Raw genomic sequence first — 17,963 nt, forward strand, 5'->3', positions numbered from 1 at the left:
GAAATATTCGACTCTTGGGTCACCTTTGTGGAGGAAGACCAAAGATTATTCACATTCCACACATACAGAATTGCAAACGTACCTCAACAGTACCAAGCATACCAGTATCTTAAGATTACGATTACTTATCAAGAACATCAGAACTGGTTTAATGGCGCTCTACCACATGTAATACAACCCGTCAGATTAGGTCCCTTAGGTAATGATGGACCAACATGGCCTATGTTTGCCACATACACACCCTCACCCAGGTATACAAAACATGCAGGCGGCAGACCTGCAAAACTTATACATTGAGCTAATAAACATTTTACAGATGACTTGTTCAAAGTTCGCATTATGAATTCGAACACTACACCAGCGCGTCCAGCACCTGCTGGATATCAATTGGCTACTTGGATTAATCCACAAACAGTACATACTATCATGGATAAGGTACCCACAGAACAAGAGATAGCCCAGAAAACAAATCCGCTGGAAGCTGTGTTTCCCCATACGTGACCACAGAAGAAACAGTTCTCAAAATGTGCTTGCCCTTTGGGATGGTGCCCTCAGTGGATGACTGCACTACATGGGGTACAGTCTCCGCTGCACTTTATACTACCACACATGGTACGCCGACATTTGCCAATTTATCGGAATTGTTAAAACAAATACAGAATGAGCACAGGGCTGCACCAGCCCTGGATTTGGGGATGAAATTAATCAAAGGGGAAGTGGTAGCACTGGCTATACGCCAGTGCCTCCGAGAGATTCCACATTTGGACCAGGAGAAAGAGCTACAGAAAAAGATTTCCTACACCTAATCCACGGGATAGTTTGTGAGCCAAGCCGAAGATCCTTGTATTACAGAGTACCACCCCTAAGGAAGGTACTAAACAAGCACAGGGGGGTGGGGGGGAGGGTTCTAAGAAGCGCTGGGATAAACAAAAAGAATTTAAGGATAGACTAGATCAGAGAACAGATTCTCCACATCCAGTGAACTCCAATAGGAGATACACTCTCAGAAATAGAAAAAATATAAACACTCCTGAAAGATATACTGATTCACGTCCCTCTCGTTCCTTTCAGGACGCACCGGACAGATGTAGCGAGAGAGGGGGGCCATCCTGATAGACGTCCTGAATACGTGAAACAGAAGAAAGACTCACCATAATCTTCAGACAAAAAAAAAAGATAAGTCCCCACAAGAAAAGCCACAGTTTAAAATGCCAGTACACTTGAGAACATTGCTGAAGAACAAGCCGTGAGCAGTGACAATGTTAGACAGCGCAGCAGAGGTCACAATATGTCACCAGAGTCTGAAAGATCATCTGGATGCAACAGCAACTAGCGATTTCATTGCAGTTGAGACTGCGGATGGGCGCGCACTCCCACCTGAAAGAGTTTATGATTTAAATATCCAGATTGAGGGAGACGTAGAGAGCACCATTGGTGTGATATTTTGGGATGAACTTAGTTGTGATGTCCTGCTGGTCGAAAGGGACTGGCCACCTGAGCACGTTCGTAAGATCCCACATGGGGAAGATGTCATTTTGCCTTCCTTCTCTGATCTTATTCCAGAGGCGGTAAAACAAGCCTACGCTGTCAATTGGGCTTTGGCGCAAAAGCCTGCGTTGTACCATAATCATGTAGATTGGGACAAGGATTCTCCTTGCCATACAACAGCTATCAGGTCTACACCCTAACCTCGGCCACAATATCTTGTTAAACACGAAGCAAAGGCTCCAGTGAGGGAGATCCTCACTCAGCTTGAATACCAGGGAGTAATTGAGCCCTGTGTCTCTGCAATGAATAACCCATTATTCCCAGTTGCAAAACCAGACCATTCTTATAGAATAGTCTTAGATTACAGACACTTCAACAGTCATACACATACATACGCTGTATAGAATTCACATAGCACAACACTAACAATATAGTGCTTAAAATATATATATATATATATATATATATATATATATATATATATATATATATATATAATAAATAAAAAAAAGTTGGATATTTCCAACAGGTTTTTCTGCCAGAACTTAGCACATGAAAGTCGGGACCTGAGTGCATTCTCCTTTAGCTCACAGAAACGCTTCTGCCGTTTGTCCCAAGGCTGCCAGAACACCCCAGGACTGTTCTCAGCCCGAGTAACACGAATATTGCATGATATTGATCCAGAGCGTTGTCTTATGTGGATGATATTTATCTCTCGGATGACGACCTCAACATTCATCTTGCCAGGGTCGATCAATCGTTTTAGGATTCGCAGCCCTCGGCTACAAATTTAATTTTAGTAAAACAAAAATAGCCTCTGTAAAGAAATGGCTCCCTGTTTCAGTTACCCCCCCACTTTTTGCCTGATACTGATGCTGACTTGACTGAGAAGTGTGCTGGGACCCTGCTAACCAGGCCCCAGCACCAGTGTTCTTTCACCTAAAATGTACCATTGTCTCCACAATTGGCACAACCCTGGCACCCAGGTAAGTCCCTTGTAACTGGTACCCCTGGTACCAAGGGCCCTGATGCCAGGGAAGGTCTCTAAGGGCTGCAGCATGACTTATGCCACCCTAGGGACCCCTCACTCAGCACAGACACACTGCTTGCCAGCTTGTGTGTGCTGGTGGGGAGAAAATGACTAAGTCGACATGGCACTCCCCTCAGGGTGCCATGCCAACCTCACACTGCCTGTGGCATAGGTAAGTCACCCCTCTAGCAGGCCTTACAGCCCTATGGCAGGGTGCACTACACCACAGGTGAGGGCATAGGTGCATGAGAACTATGCCCCTACAGTGTCTAAGCAAAACCTTAGACATTGTAAGTGCAGGGTAGCCATAAGAGTATATGGTCTGGGAGTCTGTCAAAAACGAACTCCACAGCTCCATAATGGCTACACTGAATACTGGGAAGTTTAGTATCAAACGTCTCAGAATAATAAACCCACACCGATGCCAGTGTTGGATTTATTAAAAAATGCACACAGAGGGCATCTTAGAGATGCCCCCTGTATTTTACCCAATTGTTCAGTGCAGGACTGACTGGTATCTGCCAGCCTGCTGCTGAGAGACGAGTTTCTGACCCCATGCTGTGAGAGCCTTTGTGCTCTCTGAGGACAGAAACAAAGCCTGCTCTGGGTGGAGGTGCTTCACACCTCCCCCCTGCAGGAACTGTAACACCTAGCAGTGAGCTTCAAAGGCTCAAGCTTCATGTTACAATGCCCCAGGGCACTCCAGCTAGTGGAGATGCCCGCCCCCCTGGACCCAGCCCCCACTTTTGGCGGCAAGTCCAGGAGAAATAATGAGAAAAACAAGGAGGAGTCACTGGCCAGTCAGGACAGCCCTTAAGGTGTCCTGAGCTGAGGTGACTCTGGCTTTTAGAAATCCTCCATCTTGCAGATGGAGGATTCCCCCAATAGGGATAAGAATGTGACCCCCTCCCCTTGGGAGGAGGCACAAAGAGGGTGTACCCACCCTCAGGGCTAGTAGCCATTGGCTACTAACCCCCAGACCTAAACACGCCCTTAAATTGAGTATTTAAGGGCTCCCCCTGAACCTAAGAATTTAGATTCCTGCAACTTACTGAAGAAGAAGACTGCTGAGCTGAAAACCCCTGCAGAAGAAGAAAGAAGACACCAACTGCTTTGGCCCCAGTCCTACCGGCCTGTCTCCTGCCTTCTAAAGAAACCTGCTCCAGCGACGCTTTCTCCAGGACCAGCGACCTCTGAATCCTCAGAGGACTGCCCTGCTTCCAAGAGACCAAGAAACTCCCGAGAACAGCGGCCCTGTTCAACAAAGACTGCAACTTTGTATCCAGAGGAGCAGATTTAAAGACCCCTGCAATCCCCGCAAGAAGCGTGAGACTTGCAACACTGCACCCGGCGACCCCAACTCGACTGGTGGAGAAACAACACCTCAGGGAGGACCCTCCGGCGACTCCGAGACTGTGAGTAACCAAAGTTGTCCCCCCTGAGCCTCCACAGCGACGCCTGCAGAGGGAATCCCGAGGCTCCCCCTGACCGCGACTGCCTGACTCTAAAATCCCAACGGCTGGAAAAGACCCTGCACCCGCAGCCCCCAGCCCCTGAAGGATCGGAACTTCAGTGCAGGAGTGACCCCCAGGAGGCCCTCTCCCTTGCCTAGGTGGTGGCTACCCCGAGGAGCCCCCCCCTTGGATGCCTGCACCGCTGAAGAGACCCCTTGGTCTCCCATTGAAACCTATTACAAACCTGACGCTTGTTTGCACACTGCACCCGGCCGCCCCCGCGCTGCTGAGGGTGTACTTTCGGTGTGGACTTGTGTCCCCCCCGGTGCCCTACAAAACCCCCCTGGTCTTCCCTCCAAAGACGCAGGTACTTACCTGCTGGCAGACTGGAACCGGGGCACCCCCTTCTCTCCATTGAAGACTATGTGTTTTGGGCACCACTTTGAACTCTGCACCTGACCGGCCCTGAGCTGCTGGTGTGGTGACTTTGGGGTTGCTCTGAACCCCCCAACGGTGGGCTACCTTGGACCCCAATCTTAACCTCGTAGGTGGTTTACTTACCTGCAAGAACTAACATTACTTTACCTCCCCCAGGAACTGTGAAAATTGCACTGTGTCCACTTTTAAAACAGCTAAATGTGTTTTATGTAAAAAGTATATATGCTATTGTGATTATTCAAAGTGCCTAAAGTACTTACCTGCAATACCTTTCAAATGAGATATTACATGTAGAATTTGAACCTGTGGTTCTTAAAATAAACTAAGAAAATATATTTTTCTATAACAAAAACCTATTGGCCTGGAATTGTTTCTGAGTGTGTGTTCCTCATTTATTGCCTGTGTGTATGTACAACAAATGCTTAACACTACTCCTTTGATAAGCCCACTGCTCGACCACACTACCACAAAATAGAGCATTAGTATTATCTCTTTTTGCCACTATCTTACCTCTAAGGGGAACCCTTGGACTCTGTGCATACTATTCCTTACTTTGAAATAGTGCATACAGAGCCAACTTCCTACAGCCCCTCTCAGCGTATTCCTGGAATGCGAGCTCTCAAACGAGGGCAAGAGCCTGGCCCGCACTTTCTAGAAAAATGCGCTCACCCGCACCCACCCAGCACTCTCAAGAAACTACAGTCTTTACTTGGTTTCTTAAATTTTGGCAGAACATAGATTCCTCACTATGCACAATGTATCAAGCCACTCTATGACTTAATACGCCCTGATTTTTCTAGCAGACACTGGACAGTTGAACACACACATCCTTAGGGAATTGCAACAGGACATGCTAGAAGCAAAACACTTGCACACCCATGATAAAATAAATTTGGTCATCAGAATAATTGCTGGTGCAACAGGGTTCACTTATGTCACCTTCAACGAAGGCGACACAGTGCCCATAGCATATAAAATCACATTTATACTCCAATGCAGAACAACGTTTTGCACCAACAGAAAAATTACTAACTGCAGTTCAAATGGCTATCATTAAGGACAGGCCACTTGCCGAAGGGAAACACATCATTGTTGTTAACCCAGTGCCAGTCATCAAAGCAAGCGATCCTAACGCTAAAGCATTACATCCACGCTGGATTCAGTGGGCAACCTCCCTGACTGCCACTGATGTGGACTACTCAGACACAAGAATTTCTCCAATACAAACAGGAGTACCCCGCTCCTCTAGATATTTTGCCCCTTGACAGATATACTGTCATTTACATTGATGGTTCAGCACAACCAGCTGTAGGTACTAAACATCAATACTCAGCCGTAAGAAGAGTGACGAAGGACGGAGTCTTCCAACAAAACAATACATACACACAGACACTAGGGGACTGCACAGCTCAGTTTGCTGAACTTGCTAGAACACATAGAGCCAGGACTATCGACTTTAATTGTCTGTGACTCGTACTACCACGTTCAGTCTTACAATCTTAATCATTGGCGGATGTACGGGTTTAGAGACTCTAAATCATGTAGGACAGATATTGGGCCATCAACGTGTAGAAGTACACATTATCGGCAATACTTTGGCTGACGAGGCAGCCAAATCTGCAGTAGCTACGGCTTCTGTGGCTGCAGTGACTGGTTCCCATACGAGATTGGATAATGAAATTCTGCCTGCCGTGAAAGCTTCGGCTGAAGGCAAGTCTCTTCCAAAAGGATACCCTACAAAATACTCTTACCATATCAGTGCACAGAATGTTGCCTACGCAACACTTCCTGGGGTTGGATATCGAGCAATCCCCAATGAAGACCAGAGATTAGATCTAATAAAAGCAGCACATCAGCTCGTCGCTTCTGCTCATGCTGGTATTTCGGCCACAGTGACACTCTTACAGAAACACTTCTTGGTGCCCAGGTCTATACAAGCAGACAAAAAGGTACGTCCTTTGGTGCGACATTTGCCAGCAAATTAAGGGCTCAAACATCAAACGCCCACCGCAGACATCCCTCAGTGTCCAGCAGGCCACTACACTGTGTGTACCTGGACCATTGCAGTCCCCTCCAACCGGATGGTGCATACAAATAAATCTTAGTCGCTGTAGATTCTTGTTCTAGATTCCTGTGGGTATGGCCACAGCGGTCAGCTGTCGCTCAAACGGTTATAAAAAAAAATCTTGCTGATCTTTATCGCTACATATGCAGTTGTAGCCCTCCATTCGGACCAGGGCCCTGCTTTTGCCTCTAAGGCATTCAGAGACACAATGGGGACGATAGGTGTTGAACTCCATTACTCACCATACCATCCATAGGGAAATTTGGTCATGGAGAAGGGGAACCGTGATCTAAAGCAGTCCTTAACAGCTAGCATATTAGGTTCTGGCTGCAGTTGGCTACATCACCTATATGGGGTCCAGAGAGCACTGAATAATTTGCCAAGACGGTCCTTTGGGGGGGAGGTGGGGGGGCGGAAGAGGGGGAACACACTCCCTATGAGGTTCTCTTTGGGATACCTATGTATGTCCCAGATCTTGATGGCTCTGATTTGGTGGCAGCAGACACACCTTTTGACTAAATGAACGTCTCACTTTTTTTTTTACAGGAGCTTCAGCAACTTCGTGATGATAAATCATCTGCCAGTGCTGCCACCTTAGGAATAAGAGATTTACCAACAACTTCCACTGGCTGGATTCCCAAAGTCGGGGATCTGGTTCGTGAGAAGATCGCTGTGAAGAAGGAATTCAGTCCATCCTACAGAGCACCGGTCTCAGTCTTGGAAGTACATGGTACCAGAACTGTCATCCTACCACCGCTGCCTGGTTCCAAAGGAAAGAGATTAATTTCTAGTGATGGCGTTAAACTTCATCACGTGGCCGATCCTGCACAGTAGACCCAGAGGTCCCTTGGGTACTTCCCAGTCCCCTCTCAGTACCCAACAGGACATACCTCTTCAAAGTAGAAATAACACTACTTCGGATGACACACCGATGTTCAACGATGCTACAAATACCCCCTCGACAGTGGGGAGGGCGGAAAATGAGCTCTTGCTAATTCCAGTTACCACTTCAACAAACACCACCTATCCAAGATTTGGCTGTTTTCTACACCAACACTACACAGACTGACAACAGCATCTACAATGAGCCTCCACGTGAAGTGGATTCCATCCGCTGGTAATGCATCTGCTCCTGCGTTTGCAGAGACTGCTTCTGGCTATTTCATCGACATTGATGACTTTTCTTCAGACTTATCCACTCCAGAGATTGAAAATGTTTCAAAGACACGTAAGCTGCATTTATGGCTTTAAAAAACTGTTTAATATACCGATGGAACTATTTATGGTTCCGCTTGACATTTTTTGCATTGTTTTTATGGATTGGTTTTGTGACTGTTTTCTTTTTACTTATAAATGGTCATTACCTTCTTGAACGCTCCTCACTTGAGCTTGTGGATGAAGTCTTAACTCCATATCATTCCTCACATAAGTTCAGAAGAGACTTGCCCCTTGTGAACATCTCAGCTGTACCAATTCCTGATGGGATTGTGTGGGAAAACATTCCATTAGATATATACGGGCCTAGTGAAGTCATTCAAATTCCACATGTATTCAAAATTTCTATGACAGATGTAATTACACCTGGTGTTGTATCTGATGATAGGGATGTCCAGATAGTTGATTCTATGTTAACTGAAATGAAGAACTATTCAGTATTTGAAAGTGATGATGTATATAGCCATACAAAGAATTATGGGGAAATGTTCTGCTACAACTGGGGACATTACTACCTGCAACGTGCCACTAGACATAGACCAGTATGTAACTACACACAGTGAAAACACTGTACAACACCAACTGTGGGGAGCCCAAAACGTTATTCAGATAAATTTACTTATTTTTCTGGGCATGACACAAAACATCCAGAGTCCTATTATTTCAAGTTACCGCCTTTAAAAATTAGGAACATTTTGCTAACTGATACAAAGCTGATTTATTCAGATTCCTTTGTTTCCCAATCTTGCAGTTGAAGGTTATGAATACTGGAGGAACACAGTTGATCTAAAGAGTGTATGGGAACACAAGAATGGCAAATACAAGGTAGGGAAGTTTTATTTAGAGCATGCCTGGTTCCTGTGCAAATGATCTCTTTAAATGACACCATTCAACAGACATCCTGTCTGGGGTTAGCAAAAATAAAAGAAATGAACACGCCCAGTATCCCCACATCTGCAAAGTTTAATGATAGCAAATTCTTCCTGAATATCACCTAGGAAGCGGTAAATGCAAAAGGTTCGGGCTGGTACCTTTAATTCTTCACTTTTCAGTCCCGGCAGTGGTTTATTAGGCCAATAGACACCAATGGATGTCAGGCAAATGTAAGATGGAGGATTTCTAAAGGCAGGGGTCACCTCAGTTCAGGGCACCTTAGGTGCTCTAATGACTGGTAGGTGGACTCCCCCTTGTTTTTCTAATTATCTCCTCCAGTCTTGCTGCCAAAAGTGGGGGCAGTGGCCGGGGGTCGGGCATCTCCACTAGCTGGGATGCCCTGGGGGTGCTGTAACAAAAGGCATGAGCCTTTGAGGCTTACCGGCAGGTGTTACAGCTCCTGCAGGGGGAGGTGAGAAGCACCTCCACCCAGTGCAGGCTTTGTTCCTGGCCACAGAGTGACAAAGGCACTCACCCCATGTGGCTAGAAACTCGTCTGGTTGTGGCAGGCTGGCAGAAACTGGTTATCTTAGCACTAGGAGTCGGACTGGCATTCAGGGGGCATCTCTAAAATGCCCTCTGGGTGTATTTTACAATAAATCCCACACTGGCATCAGTGTGCATTTATTGTGCTGAGACGTTTGATACCAAACTTCCCAGATTTCAGTGTAGCCATTATGGAACTGTGGAGTTCGTAACTGACAGACTCCCAGACCATATACTCTTCATGGCTAATCGGCACTTACCAGGTCTAAGGTTTTGCTTAGACACTGTAGGGGCATAGTGCTCATGCAACTATGCACTCACCTGTGGTATAGTGCACCCTGCCTTAGGGCTGTAAGGCCTGCTAGAGGGGTGACTTACCTATGCCATAGGCAGTGAGAGGTGGGCATGCCACCCTGAGGGGCGTGCCATGTCAACTCAGTCATTTTCTCCCCACCAGCACACACAAGCTGTGAAGCAGTGTGCGTGTGCTGAGTGAGGGGTCCCCAGGGTGGCACAATTCATGCTGCAGCCGTTAGAGACCTTCCCTGGCCACAGGGCCCTTGGTACCATTTACAAGGGACTCATCTGTGTGCCAGGGCAGTGCCAATTGTGGGAACAAAGGTACAGTTTAGGGAAAGAACACTGGTGCTGGGGCCTGGTTAGCAGGGTCCCAGCACACTTTCAATCATAACTCGCATCAACAAAAGGCAAAATGTTAGGGGGTAACCATACCAAGGAAGGCATTTCCTTTCAGCCGGCCAGACCCTCGCTTTGTCGCGGGTCAACACACGGGTATAGTTACAACATACAGTGTGGGTAAACTGTGCCAACAATGGGTAATGTCTAACATGTGAGCCACAGTCAAAGAACAGCTTAACACTCTTTCTGAAAAAGTAGACTTGCAGGACTTTTTGTTAGGTCCTAGGAAGCCACTCTCTAAAAGATTCATCTATGTTATGTATAATGAGATCTGGAAGCTTTCTCAGATAGAAGCTGCTGCACGTTTATGGCAAATAGATAGGGAAAACTTAGAAAAGGCTTTGGCTGTTGTCAAAAATAACATGAACACAGTCCAACAGGATTTATTCCCTGACAAATTTTGTATTGTCTGCGTAGATACCAATCAGACAGATATGTCCCTTTTATATCATGGGCAAAGTCAGCTGCGTTCCATCATGCAGTTAGATTGGACATTACAGACTTTAAAAAATGGCAGAGTTCCATGGAAGTACATTAACGGTAGTGAATTGTTCACCGCTTTTAATTTATCCAAGGAACAACAGACAATGGCTAAAAGGGAAGCGAGTTTCACCAGGCTTCACAATAAATAGAAAAGATGCCTTTCACAGTTGCAGAGAGTCCTTCAACAGTACATGGCATTATTAAATCGGCCTATTTCCACTTTTTAAATTGTTTGAAACATCTTGCCATGGGTAGGTACGAGCGACTGGTTGATCGCTATATTAAAGAAGTGGGAGTTGCCCTTTGAATACAAATGTCTGAACGGCGAAACCGAGGTCTTTCTCAGCGGAAGCGAATGAGAGACTACTGTTAGTCATTCAAGGATCTGCAAGCAGGTGTTCCTTCACTGCCATAGCAATGCGGGGGTCGCAAACTTGGCCTGTTTTCTGAAGGGTACTCCCATCCCTTTGATTCGACCAGCATTTCATGTACTTTTGAATGGAAGTTATGTGGTGCTGAGCGACCAAAGCTGTTGCAGTATGCGACTAGGAACTGGCTATGCAGTTTCAGTCTATAAGGTCGTTACAGCTTGTGGACAAGTTTTGTTCCCCCCACACAAGAGATAAAAGTATCAGATATGTGGCCTCACGTTGATACTGCTAACGTAAATTATGATAAGCTGAACAGGCTAGAGGCGCTACTGTTTAAAAAAGAAGTCGTGTTGACATCAGCTAGAGAGATGTATGCTCTCCAGATTGCAAGATCATCAGCCGAGATACAATCCCTTTTAAATACCAATTTCCCCAAGCACTTTGGAGAATTGGTATCCAGAATTTTCAATGCTTGTCGCACTACTGGGATTGTCCATTTCTTTAAGGCTGATGGAATGACTCCGAAGACCGTCTGGAAGATGGACACAAATCCAGACCCATCAGCCATCCATTCACGCTTTTTAAGTGTGTTTAGCGGCTTTCCGATTATTTTGGCATTGATTGGAGGAATACTGCTGCTATTTCTTCTGATTCGCGTCTTTCCAGCTACGCAAAGCAATGGAGCCGCTGCCACCAGCTCAACTGTGCCGTGAACGCATGGTCTTTAATGCTTCGTTGCTGGAGGAATTGGAGCGTGGTTGGTCATTGTCATTCCGACCACTACTATTGTGCGGGCAACCAGTCTTTCGCTGCGTATGGTGCCTCTTTGAACACTTGCCTACAGTGTGTCTTGCTGTTACGCCAGTGCCTCCTGTGGACCAAGCACTGCTGATGTCCCTGATGAGGTTTCATTCAGCGTCGTGCCCCCCGACACTTATGAGCTGCCCCGGTGAACGATCTGGCTCTTTCTGGCACTATGGAGGATGCCACTCCTGCAAGTGGACCTACACAAGGGACTACTACGCACTACTGCTCAGTGAATCCATCTGCCTATCCTGTGATCGAACTAACATCTGACGATGTGGCCTCTTTCCTGAGGTCCTTTCCATTTGATGGCTTTTAAGATGCTCTTCAAGATCATGACTATTCTTAGATAATTTGATGATTGGCTTATAATAACAAATTCAATACTTGCATTACTTGCCCTTACTTTGGCCTGCTGTGCTCGTCATGGTGGACATTATGTCCCTTTGTTTTTTTTAGTTATTTGGGTTTTAACATGTTTTGAATATGATTTTTACCTAGCTTTATGCTTTTAGTCCAGAGCGCTTTTAACATTTGGGTTCAATTCACCTTTGGTGGCGTCACGACTATGACGTCATACTTGTTACGGCAATGGGGAGGGTGTAGTGAAACCTAGTTTGTTTTAATGGGAAACATGGGTTAGCTTAGCTTTTGGTTTGCAGACTCGTGCCCCCGTCACCCAATGACTCTTACCCTACTTAGCTTGCTCTGTTTTAGCGCATTTATTTAATTAAATCTTTTAAGATGGTTGCCTTGTTTTTGGTTAGGCCCATGTTTTACTTTTGCGTTATCAGTGCCACCGCGCTAAGGCGTCAATATCAAGCGACAAAGATAAACTGTAGGTGCTCACATTATGTACTTTCCCTCTTCACGTTTGAGGGAATTGTTTATATAAATTACCATCCCAAGCAGGTCTTATCTATTGTTTGGGAACAGACCTCCGTCAGGGGTCCAAGCAGATCTGTATAAGTATTCCTCACTTGAACAGATAGTGAGAGGGATTTCAACTGGATGCCATCGCTGCTACTGATGCTGAATGTGGCCTTGACGCTGAACCAGTCTTCGTGTCCCTACCAAGTCTGAGCTAGAGACCTCATTCCAAGGTAACTAGAGTTGGTGGGCACTTATCATGGACATGGCATTGGCAGATTAGGTTTATCACACCTAGCTCTCTTTCAGGTTAGGTTCACCTCATTAGAGTATTAGGACATATTACACTTTGTGTCATTTCATGTCATTGCAAGATGGTGGAGGTCTTTGTATTAATAACTCTTGTCTTTACCATTCTGTTTCTTGCACTGTTCATTATCCTAATCATTGCAGCCCATGCAACTTATCGCAGATTGCAGTTTTGTTAAATAAAACCTATTGAAACCTTACTGCATCTTCTTCATTGCCTGTGTTTGATTGAGACATGTTGTTCATGTGAGAAAGGGGTAAACTCTGTTTAACCACGACACTCCCTGAGATGTCACACTCTTGGGTCCATGCATAAAGGCTGCAACAAATCAACTTTTACTGTTTGAGTTTTTGGTGACGTGCTGATTGTGAGCCAGAAGGGTTGGGACGACAGTTGCAACTTGTTGTAGGACTGGCATAGTCGCCTACAAGCACAAGTAGTGTCATCCTTAAGCCAGCAGTCTTTCCCAGAGCAAGAGTCCAACTATGACAAGACTAGACTACACAAAAGGGCAGCTCATGCAAGGCGAGAAGATCCATGTTGTCACATTAACCAAAAATTAGTTTTTAAAATGCATTAAGCCAGAAACACACAAAAATGGTAAAAAATGAAAGCATTTATTTAATTACAATACCCACCTACAACATACATGTTCTAAGTTTTCAAAAATGCACATCACATTTCGAACAAACGTTTTGTACAAAGAGATTGAGCAGGCCGAATATTTAAAGATCTTTTCTGAACAAGATCTCAGATATCTTGCTTTCAAATTTATTCTTGTTTCATGAAGTAAACAAATAAATAAAACAGTGATCAGTAATTTGCCATTTTTTTACTTTATATTTTACAATTCTCTTCAAATTGAATAAATTCAGGGAGTATTGGTAATTAATTTAAAATAAAAAAGGTGTCTTGTACATTGGAACAGTACTTAAAATCGGACACAACTATGCTTTGCTCTTTGTGGGGTCTTCCTTATTTCTTCTCTTTACATCCCAATTATAAACTCTGGCCATATCTGGAAGAAAATCATTTAAGGAAAACAAAATCTCTCCAAAAAACAAATACATGATTTACTATAATGTTTGCATAAAACATTTGTACCTTGTTGCACAATAAAGATTGTGTGCTCATGTTACCTTCCAATACCCATGAATATCTGCAATCAAACAAGCAAAACTGCAGGTATTAAGATGACCTGAAAAGGAAAGATTCTAGTTACCTTGTACTGCAGTGGCTTTTCGTTTAGGTTGAGGAATTAAGTTTCAATTAGGAGTGAATCAAAGGTTGAGTTTATACTGCACATACTACCACAGTTTGCTTTTAGCATGCATCTCTGCCACATGTGCACGTCATTCTTAGCCAGCAGATGCATCTGAAACATTTTAAAAAGTAGAACTCTTTACACCTGGAAAAAAACCTCAACATAATCAACTGACTTTTTTGAGCATTTCATGGACAGTTACATGGGACTATAAATAAACCCTTCCTCAACTCATCCAATGCTCTGCTAGCCCCACCCAAACTTTTCTCCCCACCATGGGGCGGACAAGCCTGTAGTTTGCCCTTGGGAATGCTTTTTTAAAGCTTTTAATCTCCCTTCAATAAAGAAGGCTTGTACTCTAGTTCTCTGCAATAATTCTGGGTAAGTTCAGACAAGGACGTTGACATGCTGAAGCATCCATTTAATGAAATCTAAGTGTGATAAGCCTTCTGTTGCTTTTTAACCAAAAACTAAACTGCAATGGAACATTGATTAAGGCGATGAAGAAAAAAAAACGGTCTTAAATTAGAATGAGAATTTACTTTTAAATTCATTGCCAATTAAATACATTTTTAGCACCACTGGTAACCTCACACAACGTTAGGCTTTCTGCCATTATGAATCCTGCAAATATCACAGGTGACTACAACGTAAAAGAAAAGAGAAAAAAGCATTTATGGTTATCAATTACTGTTGTGATTCAGCTACAATTTTTCCTAGTGTAAGCAGCTAAGAGTGATAATCATCTTACATAAATTGTAACTCAAAGTATCTTTAAATTACGCTAATGATTATATCAATGAACACTGGTAGAATCAGAAGCAAATAACAGCTGCTTTACAACAAAGGATACTGACTTCTGTTGTAGTGAACTGATCTCTAAGAAAATCCAGATCCTCTTCTGCTGAATCCAGGTTTCTCGTGGCTGTTGATAAATTCTTCTCTAACAGAGTTTGAGCGTCATCTATATCGTATTCTAGCATCACATTTGCCTTGGATAAAACACACAATAGGTGTAAAAGTAAAAAGAAGAAAAAAAGAAATGGTTGGGATAAACTAGCTAATCTAAACATGGTCTTGACTCAGGTCAGTGTCATTCTCATGCACTCACAAGAGGATTGCACTTGTAATAAAGCTCATGCATAGTATATTATACAATAAATGTAAAATAGGTTACACTGGAATGGATGTTTGAGAAATCTAAACATCTAAAGACTTGCACTCTGAGTTCATAAAACTAATGTGTTACACAGCCCTACTAAACTCGTAGGAACTGTGTATTGGGCCAACAAGAACTTTACAATAGAGAGACTAACGGCCTTATTACGAGTTTGGCAGTCTTGCAACCGCCAAACTTGTGGTGGCAGTCGGACTGCCGCACTTCAGGTGGTCCAACAGCCAGATTACACCACTGACAGTTGGACCGCCGGGATCACAGATCCCAATTGGCTGGCAGGAGTCCGAGTCATCCACAGGGGTACCCATGGCGGCACAGCCGTCAAGATCACTAGCCCACTTACCACCAGCCTTTCCATGGTGGTTTAACCACCATGGAAAGGCTGATGGAAAAGCCAGAGCTGGGGCCACAGGAGGGCCCCTGCCATGCCCATGGCATGGGCAGTGCAGAGGCCCCCCTACCAGCACCCTCAGAATGCACACTTTCTGTGCTGCAGACAGTGTGCATTTGGAGGGTGCTGCTTTGCGATCGTATTGGCCTCGGCTCCCTTAAGGGGAGCAGAGGCCAGTGCTGTGGCACTTTTTCCATCAGGCTGACCGGCAAAAACATCGCAATACAATGTTTCTGCCGGTCAGCCCGGTGGAAACATCATAATACGACTGGGTGTGGGGGCCGCCGACTTTGGCAGTCGGCTGGTCCCACTGCCAAAGTCGCAGTGAGGCCCTTAGTCTACCTATATCATCAGTAAATGTTGGTTTGTTTTAGCAAGCTCAGGGTATCACATCTAAACCCCTAACCTGACCAAGGTAAGACATTCAATAAGTTCAGCGTGAAAGAACGGGAGGATTAGAATAAAAAAAAATAAAAAATCCACTTGTGAAGATTTCATGATACCGGACATTATATTTGTGTATGTATACGGAATGACTTCTACTGATTCACTGAAAGTCTCACTGTCCTCCACTTGGGCAGGCAAACTGTGCTCATAAACCCTTTAGACAAATATATGCATTCTGAGATTTGGCAGAGGCTGCTCCTTGAATGTGTTCCATCAGTGTTGCTGATTAACCGTTCCATTGTAAAGATGTTTCAGTCTCTTTGGTGCCACTGTATAACTGGTGGTGGCTCAGTTTTCTGTGCAGTGGTAAGCTTTGCATCACTCACAGTGTCATAGTAATTGTCACTTGGATCCATGTACACACCTGTATTCTAGAGGACATAAGCTCAACAGTTTAAGTCCCATGTTTAAGGGCAAGTGGTATACCAGTACTCTGAAGGGTCTTGCTCGCTCCCCCCCCCAAAAAAAGGGTGCATTTCTGGGGCATTCTAGCAAACTGGATCAATAGCTATGTAGATGTGGAGTAATGGTCTTGGGGTACACTGCCAGTTAAGAATTTTGTATTATTCTTACCGATTTTTCACACCATATGACATACTAGGTAATCCACTTGAAGCCACTCCCATTCTTTTATCATTAGGCCTATTCAATGTTCTCTCCCACAGTTTCATATATGACCACTTGAGTAATGATGCAATCACTTTGTGGCGTGTAGAGTTTACAAATTAGTCCAGTGGAACCAACTAATTGGGCAATCAGTGATTCAAGCTGGTATGTAGATATGTGCTTCATGCAAGGGTGAAGTATCCAGTGCTGCAACTGGATATAGAGCCTTGATGCTTCTTCCAGGGAATAGTCCAATTTGCACCATAAAAACGATTTTCCACTCTAAACAAGTCAGTTTTCATACTACATTAGTCTTTGATACATCTGTGAGAAAGGGCCAAGCCGCATGGCCCCCATGAAGTCATTATATAAATAGATCAGAGGTTGGGGAGATGGTAGGGTTGTAAGCCCCCAAAGGGGCAAGTCACACAGTAGTGCCAAGATATTTATTAGAGGGACTGACAGGGGCTGCAACAGCGGTCCAACATTACTTAAACCAATCGCTAAGGTTTGGATGGTTCGCTGGCAAAATATTGAAACCGTAAAATATTGTGATACAAAAATATTGTGTCAGAAATATTGGCACAAAAATATCATTTTCATATACATAACTGAAATGACAACTATTGGAAAAAAAAATGTTTAACATATATAGTTAAACATTTAATATTTTAACATGTAAGAGTAATATATTGTGAATTAAATATATTCAAATTTAAATATATATGTATGTATATGTTTACATAATGTAAAACTATTAAAACAATTTTAATTCATATTTTAATTTACTATTTTTTAAATTGACAAGTATATACAACTATGTATATACATATACACAATTAAAAAGCTTAAACTAAAAAAATTAAGATAAATTACAAATAAAGTAAACAGTATAAAAAACATTTTACTAATATATATATATATATATATATATATATATATATATATATGGAAAATGTCACTTACCCAGTGTACATCTGTTCGTGGCATGAGACGCTGTAGATTCACATGCTGTGCATTATCCTGCCATCTAGTGTTGGGCTCGGAGTGTTACAAGTTGTTTTTCTTCGAAGAAGTCTTTTCGAGTCACGAGACCGAGGGACGCCTCCCTTTCGGCTCCATTGCGCATGGGCGTCGACTCCATCTTAGATGGTTTTCCCCGCAGAGGGTGAGGTAGGAGTTGTGAGTATACTAGATGTGCCCATGCAATGGAGTAGGTATGTATGTACATAATGTGTATTAAAAGAATAGTTATTTACAAATTTACAATTTTCATTCAACTAATAACGGCTACAGGCTCCCGGGGAGGTGGGAGGGCGCATGTGAATCTGCAGCGTCTCATGCCACGAACAGATGTACACTGGGTAAGTGACATTTTCCGTTCGGTGGCATATGTAGCTGCAGATACACATGCTGTGCATAGACTAATAAG

General features: G+C 43.9%; 1 protein-coding gene across 1 annotated transcript in view; it reads right to left on the reverse strand.

Moving 5' to 3' along the window:
* Positions 1–13,242: 13,242 nt before the first annotated feature.
* VBP1 (VHL binding protein 1) overlaps positions 13,243–17,963 on the reverse strand; it is a 54,160-nt gene continuing 49,439 nt past the window's right edge. The window contains exons 5-6 of the mRNA XM_069211693.1: positions 14,764–14,902; positions 13,243–13,664 (exon numbers count right to left, since the gene is read on the reverse strand). Of these exons, the coding sequence (XP_069067794.1) occupies positions 13,594–13,664; positions 14,764–14,902 (210 nt within the window). The 3' untranslated portion in view covers positions 13,243–13,593. The remainder of the gene's footprint in view (positions 13,665–14,763; positions 14,903–17,963) is intronic.

The sequence above is a fragment of the Pleurodeles waltl genome, chromosome 2_1 (genome assembly GCF_031143425.1).
Source record: "Pleurodeles waltl isolate 20211129_DDA chromosome 2_1, aPleWal1.hap1.20221129, whole genome shotgun sequence".
Lineage (NCBI taxonomy): Eukaryota > Metazoa > Chordata > Amphibia > Caudata > Salamandridae > Pleurodeles > Pleurodeles waltl.